The 12,301-nt window shown below is 36.4% G+C and overlaps 1 protein-coding gene across 1 annotated transcript in view; it reads right to left on the reverse strand.

The window, feature by feature from the left end:
• The window catches only part of PCLO (piccolo presynaptic cytomatrix protein), a 316,269-nt gene that overhangs the window by 69,046 nt on the left and 234,922 nt on the right, over nucleotides 1-12,301 (reverse strand). The window contains exons 13-16 of the mRNA XM_057380904.1: nucleotides 10,190-10,401; nucleotides 5,297-5,347; nucleotides 4,262-4,392; nucleotides 2,629-2,655 (exon numbers count right to left, since the gene is read on the reverse strand). Coding sequence (XP_057236887.1) covers nucleotides 2,629-2,655; nucleotides 4,262-4,392; nucleotides 5,297-5,347; nucleotides 10,190-10,401 — 421 coding nt within the window. The remainder of the gene's footprint in view (nucleotides 1-2,628; nucleotides 2,656-4,261; nucleotides 4,393-5,296; nucleotides 5,348-10,189; nucleotides 10,402-12,301) is intronic.

Here is a 12,301-nt window from a genome sequence, read left to right on the forward strand (position 1 = left end):
CAGAATATGGATTCATCTAGTCTGTGAGCTTTGATGTTATATTTGCTTTCATGCCAATTTTAATTTAACATAAATGTTAATGGACAACTCAAAAAAGCTGGGTAGTAGAGCATGCGAATACTTTAATACTTCGAAAATCTCACAAGATTCAAGCTAAAGAAACTCTTTTTACCAGTTTGCATGTATATATCTGCTACATCTAAACAAAAGATTACCGGGCCTGTTCTCCAGCACTAAGGAAAAATGGCAAAAAATTACTTGTTTATGCCATATTAAACTCTTCTATGCTTCCCCTACAATAGCGTTTGGCAGTGTACTATTCTCACTTCTGATTTAACTGTTTTGATTCACTCTGTGGCACRGTCTCAGAACTAATAAACCTTTCATATGAGATTAACTGAGAAGGAGCTCTCAGGAACTCATTTAATCATCCAGTCACCACTGATGTACCTGGTACCAGATTGGAACAGATCTGATTGATGGTTATGTGAAAGATGCATGGGTTTTATTGCACATATATGTCGATGATGGGACTTCAGCACCAGCAGTTTCATTCTGTAAACTCAATTCTGCTGTGCAGCGATCCCATCAAATTCATCTGGATTGTGGAGTGGCTTTATTCTCCAAAACAAGGTGGCTGTATCCAAGCTGCCTACTTGCCTGATATCTCTAAATGAAGGGGATCTTCAGCTATTTTTCCTCTCATTTTTTTCTCTAGTTATTCTGTGTGTTTCCACTTACTTTCTTGGAAAYCTTGCCATCCACTGTGTTCCAGTTTATTGAAAAGAGTGGAGGGTTTTGGGACCCATGAAACATAGCATCTCTCACCTCTGCTTATGAGAATAAAGCAGAAACTCTCCAGAGTTCAGTGRGTTCTATCAGCCATAGCACAGAATGCCAAGAATGATTGAATATTTAGGGGGACCAAGTGCACATGAAAAAGMAACTCCAACAAAGCTGTTTCTTTGCATATCTTCTGAAATACAAAAGCTGAATCCTTTTCGATACAAGATTTTGATGGCAAATGCTATTAAATAATGCAGTTAAATTTTTAAAGCACCTCAGTAACATTCTTTTCCCATTCTCTGGCATCCCCTGCCTAGAGAGTATCCTGTTTAAATGTCCTGTGATCTACTGGTTTTAGGGAACTGATATACTTTCATTTCTTTAAGAAAGTGAGAAAGATTCCTTTGCACTCTCAGCCAAGAAATGACACCAACATTCCCATTCCTTTCTTGGATCTGCTTTTGCAACAGTAAAACTTCATCACCTTTTCAGTTTCTGATTCTTTTTTGAACTGTGTGAGAAGGTGATTCATGCAGTGTTGAGYTTCAGAGCTGGCAGTGACAAAAGGTAAAAGTGTTGTTAACATGGTAGTTCTGAAATATTTCCAATGAAGTCCATGGAATATTTGGATCTAAACTGCAAGGGGAGCCTGAGTCCTTGTCCATGTAATCTACGGTCTGTATCTGTTGCAGAGAGAAGCAGGAGACCTTGTCAGGTGCAGAACCAGACTAAGCTGGATGGCAGATGAAGGTTCTTGGGCTTCTGAAGGGAAGGATCTGGCAAACACATTAAATTCATGCCACTGATGCACCTTCCCCTCAACAATTAACAGATTGACAGGTGAAGATACTTCAATAAAATGCATTCATTAAACCAGTCACTGGTATGTCACTGAATATGAAATAATATGCATTTGAAATTCACAAAATAACCTGTGTGAAAAGACACAATGTGCTTCTATCTTTTCTTTATATTTGCTCTCTGATTCCTTAATTCTAATTTATTATTACATAATACAATGTATTAAATACACTGAAAAAGGTATAATAGAATAACTGCATAAAAAAGAATAATAGAATACATATATGAAATGTGTATATTTTACATATTCATTAAATGATTTTAGTAATGAAGAAACAAATAGAAATTTGTTAATTAAAATGAATCTGTTCACTTGCTTATTCAGGTTATTAYTTTTAAACAAATTTAAAATTGGGGCTGGAATATTTCCTATGTKCTTAGCCTGGGCTGGTATTAGCATATCTTTAGAAYTWAGCTTTGTCTTATGTTTCCAAGACAAACAAAGTACTCATAATTTCAATAATTAAATTTTAAGTTTGTTTACCACAAATAACCACTTATGTAGTCAAGCAGATTTAATTGCCCATCTGGGTGATTATCTAGCATTATACCTGGCTTTAATGTCTATACACTGTTCAGGGTAAATACAGAAAAAATATTCCATTTGATTACCAAACAGAGMTAGTTTCTCTTGGCAGTAACACCATTCAAAATCTTGATACAAATTCACAGTTAATTATTTTGCAACTTTCTGTGAGTGAGAATAAAGTTTTAAATATCTCTGAACTAAATTCTTCCAGACTTCGAAAGAAATTTCGCTTGTCATCAGAGTTTGACCTTAGAGTAATACTGCACCACGGAGCATTAACTACTTGTTTCCATCTCCTGGAAATGACCTCATTAGAAAATAAAAAGGAAAACCATGCCACAGTTTCACATCATCAGAACTCAAGAGAAATCTCTAGTTCAATGCRCAGAAGTACTGTCTCTTTCATGCATGCAAAAAAGGAAAGAATAAAATTGGAACACAGAACACTCTACCTGGCATTTTGGACAACCATGACTTGTCTGCATATCCAGAATTTACAAAGTTAGGAGCACAGAGGAAGCAGTGTAAGAGAAAATGAGAACAGAGATGAAAGAAAACATGAATAATAGGTAGTTTCTWGTATCAGAATCAAAGGAAATAGAGACATTAGGAAGAATAAGAGGTCTAGCATGGACTGAACTGCAAATAAATGTTATTCAGTAACAACCTAAGTTTCTACTTTCAGAGAAAACTTTGGGACTTTTATAAACTCTTCATTTTCATTATTCCCTAAAGGCCAAGTGACATGCAAAACTGTAACAGTAGTTTATTTTAAAATAATAACCCAAGCAAAACTAAAATCCAATTCTTCATAAGTTGGCAACAAGTTTAAATTGATACTTGGATCTGACTTAGACCCTTTATGGGAAGAACATGCCTTTAGTTTAAAGTCWTTTTTCTATATCAGTAAATGTACCTGCAAAATTCACACTAAGATTGATTTGACAAGTATTTTACAAGAGCCTTAGATGCATTAAAATTCCTCTCAGTCTTTAGTACCTGTTCCCATTATATTCAGTAATAATTTTGGGCCCAGTCCTACTGAACAATATTGAATGCTGTACATCTGGAATTTGCAAGCCACAAAAAAAAATGTGTGTCTTTATTTGTACCAGTCATACATTTAGTTGTGCTTGCCCGTATGCCAAATGGTGAACTGTGACCTGAGCATCCACTTTCCTGTTAATTTGGGTAGAACAGAAGTACAGATCTTTATTTGCATTGTTCTAGCCTAAGAGTCTTTTAGTATGAGTATGATTACACAAATAGGAAAGTTTGCAGGAATTTGCCTTTGCAATCTATAGTCTGATCCATCAACTTGATCTTAGATACACCTATTGGGTCACTGAAATCAGCAGGATTATTATGACCATGTATTTCTTTGCATTCTCCATATACATATGGCATCCTGTAACATTAGGAAAAAAATAGTTATAATATTGCTGATACAGAAATATRTCTTTTAAGGGAAAAACTAATGAGCTTTTTGTAATTACAGAGTCAAAAACCCCAATGATATGTGAAAAAGTGATTAGTGACTTGTGCAGTCATTAGATACAAAATCAGCAGTATTTCTAAAACCATGAAAAAGAAAAAAAGGCATAGAACTCATACAGAGATCTTTTTCAGATCAGTATTTCTTGCCTTTTGTATTATACTGCAACCTTTAATTTTCCTCAAGTACTTTAATTCTGGTTGTTTGCAAATCTATCGCAAATTCAGATTGTCTTCAGCTGAAGCAACCATTCCATGCTAAACTTAATATGCAGCTTTCTATATTACATCTATTTAATAAATTTCCATTGAGTTTGTTGTTATTTTAAATACTTTTACATGAATTATAATTTTTTAAGGAAATGTGGAAAAAAAGAGTAAATCTACAGAAATGATCATAAATTTCCTAAGGTCATTAACAAAGTATGCATTTTCCTGGGAATAGGATCTGGCTCTATGTTAAAAATCCACTATTTTTGCTGGTGTTGCACCTGGATTTTCTATAGCAATAACTCTTAGCTCTGTTTATTAAAGACAAGTAGCAAACTTAAACTAAAAGAAAATTCAAGTTAAATTTTGTCTTACTCTTACCCTCTCCCTGGAAGAAGATAAACTTTAACAAAGGGGTCCGAGTAGCCATTGTTGTCTCTGGGAGCAAGGTTTCTTGCCTGAAGGATGTGGATGATAAGGTTGCCAAGGTGTTTGTCATAGTTGATTTGAAGCTAGTGAAAGCATTAAAACACGGTAAGATTATCTGTTATTTTTCCTTTCTAAGTGATTCAGTATCTCTCCTAAAGCTTTTGAATAAAACGAATTCTAAACCTCTACGTTTTCTGAAAAAAACCCCACAGTTTAGAAGTTTCTGTCTCTCTCTTCTGACTACAATGAGATGCTAGATGATCACATTGGACCTTGGGGAAAAGGGAAAAAGGAAAACACCCTTGTTGATCTTTTCCAGTGAGGAAAAAACAAAAGAAATTTGACCCCTTGATATTTTTCTGAGCAACAGCCAGTTTATTGAGTGATAACTAGACACATTTTATTTACCTGGAGGCCAAGTCTKACAAGCATGTTACGATACTAGGGAAATATTCTCAGCACTAATATAGAAGAAGGGATAATTAAAAGGAAAAAAAGGCCCAGAAATCTATAGGAAATTAAGCTTCAGTTATTCTGCTGTTCTCTGTTCCAGTGTTTTGAAGGGCTAAAGTCAATTTACATAAGGGATAACCATAAATTTGACATGGCATGGAAATAAAAACATTGCCCTATAAGAAACCCACAGCAGTTCTTGCTTCAATGTAAACAGACYGGGAATTTCTAAAGAAAACCACAAGAAGTGGCCAAAGATTAACAATTACAATGAATTTCACTATGCTTTTAGTCCCTTTGGAAACAGCAGCATTTCCCATACTTCTGGTTTTATTTCACAAGTCAACATTAAAGATGGATCAAAAGCACTGATGTACGTTAGTGACATTTTAAGGGATTGGAGTCGAATAAGAAATCAATTTATGGAGGTACTTTTCTTCAGTTTGTTCCACTGGAAAGTTTTCTGCAAATTTRTACCACAGAAAAACACAGGATCAACAACAATTTACGCAACAAAAAAAAATACATATTTACCTGAATTTCTCCAGTGATCGGATGGGAAGCAGACTTTGTAGTTTCTGTGGGCTGTCAGATTAAAATTACATAGATATTAAAAGTTAACTTTTTTGACAGGTGTGGTTTATACTTCTGTATTGCCACAAATTTTTAAAAACTCTCCAGTTGCTAAGGTCAAAACTAGCAGTTATGGTATTTCAACAGCACCCAAAGTCCAGCCCAGCCACTTTGAACAGCCTTCACACAGGTACAGAATCAAAGAACTTCAACGTCAGAGTCTTTACAGTCTGAACAGACTGGTCACACAGGGAGGCATGGGGAGAAAAAAACACATAACATTAACCCTAACAAGCATGAATGTTGTCTAGAGAAAGGACCATGTCAAATAAACCCCAGCTACATACTTCTGTCATGAGAATGGAAGAGAGACAAAAGTTATTCCATTTTAAACTGAGTTTAGGTGAAACTGTGGAGCAAGAGTGGAAATTATGGTACAAAAACTAAGTGATGTGTATAAGTGGATTTCACAATGGTAAGCCATCTCATATAATGTCTTTTTCTTTACTCTGTGTTTTCTGATAATCAGTTCAGCTGCAGCACTCCAAATTCCTCCACACACTTTCTGTGATATGACATTTAACTTTTGTCTTCACTTTCCTCTCTGTTCTTTATCATTAAACTTTTCTATGTTTTTTGACAAAAAAACAATAAAATTCTTAATGTTCCTCTCTGCCCATTTTCTTTCCTCCTGTTTATTGGTAGAAAATAATAACACCACATGCTTAGAATCCTGAACTCACAGAAATATGCTGTTCTGATAAACACTGGTGCCCTTGAGCCMCACTGGACCGACCTCTAATCTGCAAACCATCAGTCAAGCAAGAAGGCTCTGGTTCAGTAGTAGGATTTGAATATTTTTGCATTCTCTTCACATTGATGCAGCAGAAAACAAAGGATGCAAACAAGGACAAACTCACTGTTCTCTGGAGACTGCTCTGGAAGCCTTCTTTTCCTGCTCCTCCAGATGTGAGCAGCTGCTTGACAGTACACCATGTAATTTGTATTTCCATCACTTTCTRAGAAGAGTAAAATCCATCTGCCTCTTTAGTGCTGCTCTACACACCAAGAAAACCCTCAGAGGCTTTCTTAGGATGTTGGACATCAACTACTTTAAATTAGACCAGTGAAGTGCTCAAATCTCCCACACCACAACATGAAGTGATGCACTACTCTGTCTAGGTTTGTGTTGAAGGATCATCCTCTCAATCAGTCAGATCTAAGACCAGAACTAACCAGAAAAATCACAGCTAAATCCTGATGAAAACACAGGAGAAAATTAGCCAAAATCTGCCTGTTATATGGCTATGTTCACATTCTTGTGTTGCCTTATTCTCATTTGGTTTACTACTTTACTTTGCTTTCTAAATGTGTTTCTTTATAAGCACAAACTTTTCCAGGAAAAAAAAAAAATGAAACTACAACAACAAATCCAAACTAATCTTGATTTTCTATTAATGTATTCACATCTGAAAAATAATTCTCATGAAAAATTTTAAATCATCTTTTCTTGGTACCTTACAAAGCTTTTAAAGAATTTTAATCCATCCAACACRTCAAATAAGTCATCAATAGTCTATAAAATACTTTGAATCTGAAATGAAATTTTAGATTGATAGCAAAATACTCCTAAAACTTGTTAGGTCCTCGACAGATTATTCAGMGAGTGAATTTCACTTCTTTTGCCAGAAACAGGGAGCTACCTGAGCATCATGCATTCTTTCAAAGTAGGGCATAAATGTCTTATATTTCTCATACTTTACCTCTACAAATGGATTTTATTATACTTAATAGTTCTGACCTCAGGCTGTACTAGCACTGACAATACTGACAACACCAAAAATAACATGTAGGWAGCTGTGCTGTGGCTACAAAATCATCGCCAGACAGTCTAAATGCTCTCACTTCTCACGAGTCGGAATAGCAAGAATAATGAGTTTGTTCACTCTGAATGTCATGTAATATAGAATATATTAGTATGGATAATGTAGAAGGAGTTCACAGAGAAGAAAATGGGCATGATGAATTTGTATTGAGACTTCCAAAGGTGGCTAAGGGGGATTTTGTAAAGTGGAGTCTGTAAAAATAAATGTGCRCTTAGATGTTTCTATATCATTGTTGAATCCCTGTATTCATTTACAAGGTTGTTGATTCAATATATTAAATATTTTGTTTTCTCTGATGTCAGCAGATCTAAAACTGATCATGAAGAATTGCCCATATATTTTAAAGAAACATGAATTATTTAGGTTGAACAAGAACTTTCAAGGCCATCTGGTCTAACTCCAAGCTCAGAGCTTGGCCAGCTTTGAAGCTGGTTCCAGACTGAGGGGCAGAGATGCAAATAAGKACCTTTCTTTATCATGGCCTCAGTGAGGATTAATTTGTAAAGAGGGAAAAGTATTTCACAGTTGACTTCTCTAGGAACTAAAGGATCTGATAATTTAGAAAACAAGCAATTCATTCTTCAGATTAAATGTTTCTGTAGGTCATTTGTATCCTGGATGTAATCTGCATCATAGAATGTACACCAGAAAAGAAACAAATCTGCTCAAGATATAGTCAGCTCAAGGCTTCCAAAGGTTAAATCTGTCCTGTGATGGCTAATCTAATTTAAATCTGATTTGTTTTGATACTGCCTGCACTCACACACCCTGTGTAAGAGACGGTGCTCTATGATGCCATCAAACCTTCCCAATCAGGCTGTCATGACCTTGAGGTGAAACCCGTTAATGCCAGGCTTTSATGGGATGCACTATCACTTTCTGTAGTAATGTTAAATATGTGACAATTGGCACTGCAAAATATGACAGAGACTACTACAACATTTTTAGAGCRTATATTCTTTACAAAAAGCTTTAAAAAACAACAACAAAAAAAACTTACTAAAAATAAAAAAACAATTGCAAAAACAAGATCTAGGCAGTTTGGATATTTAGTCTGTCATGATACTTTGGCAGGGCTGCAGCCTGCCTAGAAATGCTGTCAGCCCAAGGCAAAGAGCAGYTCCAGAAAGGATGAACTTTCTCTTCTAACAGAGCTCAACACCATTATAAAMTTGGCCTGCAGTCAATGAACAGAAACTATACAAGTCAACAAGAGCTATGCTTGTTATGAAAGAAATGCCTCTCAACATGGTTTCCAGAAACAAGCAAAGAATGTTTTAAATATTTMCCTGACTAGTTCTGACTTTTGCATCTCCTACATAAAGGCATTTGTTGCAATAATTTTTGGTTTCATCTTAATAAGCCTCCAGCTGAATTTTCATAGAAGAGTCCTAAATCCTCTGTGAAGCAGGAAATTAAATTTATGCATCTAACTTTAGGTGACCTGCTACAGTGCCTAAGCTGGGAACCCAGTCTCATGTGAACAGAGGGRGGCATCTCTCCAGTACAGCAAGGATTTATGGCTCTCCATACCCTGTGAATTTAGGAGMGTGATTAATTTAACCAAAAGAAAGAGGATTCAGCATAGATAGTGATGTGCACCAAAAGCCCTGTTCTCTGCTCACAGTGCATCCACTGAGATGGCAGCTTTCACCCGGTCTTGTGAATTGTACTTCAGAAATGTGTTATTCTCGGGGGTGAAAATCATGCACATGGCTAACTAGTGCCTGTGCAAATGTATGCAATATTCAGAGTATGCTATAGAGAATCTATTGACCTAAGGATTAAGCAATTCTGCCAGATCCCTGAAGTTGGGCCCAGCAAATATTGGYACATGGATTTAACTTGTGCATCACAGACCTGAATTAATTCGTAAAAGGTCTATGGGCATTGTGGCAAGACAGAATTACTATCCAAACCAAACTGACCAAAGAATATATATCTTTGTAGCAAACTGCTGGATGAAGAAGATTTATTTGTTTTCTCTCACATGAAAGTTATGCAGGCATATCAAAGAGCTGTCTGAAATGAGCAGACACCATTTGCTGRTTCTGGTTTGTGCAGTCCTAACTCAGCTGCTCAAATCACAATCATAGTTCCAACAGCACAAAAATACAAATGGAACTATAACACAGCAGGAATCTGACAGCCCCAAGAAGGAATAAASGTTCAGAGTAATAAATGTTTAGAATGCACTTTGTTTGGAATGTGAAGAATTGTAAGAGTGGGAGAAGCTGGATATTCAGGATGTCAATAATCATCATTGCAAATTGCTTAAGCAAATGCAGTCTTCACAGCACTGATTTTCACTTCAGGTCTTGGCTTTTTTGATACAAAGTGCAAATATGTGGGAGATGACTTTATGATCTAGATTTCAACAGTGAAAAATGCTACTAAATTCCCACTCTTTGTGYGTGGATGCACAAGGAGAAAGAACTTCAGCAGAGGAATGTACAGGATGTGAAAAAGAAAATGAGAAGTTATGCTTAACAAGTTCACAGGAATTAGGTGGTGACAAAACACATTTTAATGGTAAATTTTGTTTTCAATCTTTCCCTGCCTTTCTAAGACTTGCCTACTATTGCTGTGATTTTTCAAGCAGAAGTTTAATACAGAGAGGGAAATGATGGTCTTAGTACTACCAGCTTCTTTAGCTGAACTATCATGTAGGATGCACTTAAAAAGCAAGAGCAACAAAGGCTGGAAAGGGCAGTTATTTTGTTTAAAACCAATAGTATTAAGTTMAAAAAAATATTTTCAGAGAGGAACTAATCTCCTATGACCTTGGATAAATTGCATAATCATTCCTTGTGCCCAARATTCAATATTTTAGCAGTTATATTTACCATTACCCAGGAAATGAGCATGCCAAGATGTGCTGTGATTTCTTGCTACACTAAAGAAGGTAAACAGGCAGTTTCTTCCAGTCATCAAAATGTTCTTGCCCCACAACTTGGAAGKTTCTTACCTTGCTGCTGTGCCGTTTTTTGCTCACTGAGGGAGAACCAGGCTGGCCAGGGCTAGGAACAGCACTGGAGGTGGCAGAAGTGGCTCCAGAGTGGACATGAGATCCCTTTTCCACTCCTGAAGAAGTAACCAGAGGCGACTGCTGTAGAGAAACCTTCTGGAGCTCTGCAGCCAGCTGCTTGGGATCAACCCCTGGGGACTTCGCTTTATCTACTGGATCAAAGCAAGAGAGCTTTGCATTGATAATTGCCAGCACATCCAAATCCATCACGGTACAGGGACAGCACAACAAAAATATTCTTTACAAGCTTTCATGTCACCTGTTGTAAACTTTGAAGATGCAAAAGGCATACTATAAAAAAAACCAGACATCTCTCTCACAATAGTGACTTCCCAATTCCAATCTTTCTGTCACTAGTGCTACTTACCTCAAAAGCTTTCTGAGAAAGTGCTTCAATCTGAAGAAAAACAGGCTTTGCTGATCATGTTGAAACAAACTGGAGCAAACGACAGTTTTAAAGACTCACATGTGCTATCATTCAGTGTTCGAAACTGTCCAGTTTCACTGACTATATGAACTTTCTTGCAAAAAGTTTAAATCTAAGTTTAAATTATTTTATAAAARTCAACTGGACATTGGATAGAACTGCTCCTGAGATAATTGATACAAAAATACAGAGAAAAAAAAAACAAACAAAAACTTCAAAACTTTACTACCACAAATTAATCAAAGAAGAAAAAATGTAGACAAATGAAGGCTAAAAGCCCTGATTCATCTTTCCTTATTACCCACACCTATGTGAGGCATCTATGGTAAGAGTCTGCCCAGGAATAAGTGGGAGGAAGTTTCTCTTCTGAGATAAAAATTTCTATTTAACACAGAATTGAAGTTGAGAACGTTTCCTAAATGCTAGACTACATAGAGTTAAAAGGATGCCAAGCACAGCTTGATTCCCAGGTTCTCAGAAGTATGAGAGGTTTAAAACAAGAATTTAGCCTTATCCTGCCCTGCTTGGCAATTCTTTTTTCAGAGAAGATGGAGATTGTTCCTTTCTAAAGCACAAACAGTCTGCCAAACCTCAGAGGTAATGGCAAGAAAGATTTGCCTTGACTTGACAGCCAGAGGAACTCTAGAATAGTTCCAACTCAGAAACCACCAGAAAATTGCCAGACTAGAAGGAAGCATGCCTGCAAGAAAGGAACAATTTCCTTTTATTTATGTTCTCTCTCATTTGGAGTTTTCCCCATTAATGAAAAAGTTGTTTATTCTCACTTCTCTCATTTCCAAAACTGATTTCAGTATCTTTGAATGCCTTTGGTGKTTTTGATCTGCTCACAAATTAAAAAAAATACGGGTAGCTCTGCTTCAAAGCTCTGTTGGACCTAGTCTTTGCTTTCAATTATCACCCATACCATCCTTTTTCAGCTGAAAGTAGCTTGATGATAAGTATATTAATAGCTAGGAAATTTTATATAGTCAGAAAATGGAGGATTCAATCAAGGTAATTTAGGTTCTGATTGATGAAAAAGCAGTCACAAAACCACAGCACTCAGAATGGACCCAMAAAATAGTGAGTGAAACAGTCTTTTAATCTGCACTGAGCCTGCTGAGGGGCTGCATTACTAGTAAGATTGGGATGTTGATTCAAATTTAGTTTCTATATGATCGATACAATGACTGAAGCCTGCAGTATTGGTATTGATTGAACAGCAGGAAATCCTCCCAAAACTGTCACCTTGGAACTCACATAACAAAACTGACTATTTGCTATTGCATCCCTTTATCCCAGTAAATACTGGTTTTTCATCACTTATAGCAGGCCACAAACCTTGTATTAAGCCAAMAGGTCTTTTCATCAAGGCATTTTCCAACATGGACATTTCTAGGGTTCCATGAACAYAGGCCTTAGGAATTTTGCTGCAGTTTTCTGGGAGCTTTATTTTAGCCTTTCTGGCTGCAGCAGCAGCTGTCCAGTGAGTGGATGGCTACAACATTAATTTCAATGAGTTACACATCGCCTTCTATAGCTGTGTGGTATAATGCCCAATCTTAATAATTCTTATTTGGAAAGGCACAGCTGTAATTGCACTGTGCACACTGAAGTATTTATGA

Source organism: Malurus melanocephalus, unplaced genomic scaffold (assembly GCF_030028575.1).
Source record: "Malurus melanocephalus ecotype Western Australia unplaced genomic scaffold, MMel_1.1 scaffold_478, whole genome shotgun sequence".
NCBI classification, from domain to species: Eukaryota; Metazoa; Chordata; class Aves; order Passeriformes; family Maluridae; genus Malurus; species Malurus melanocephalus.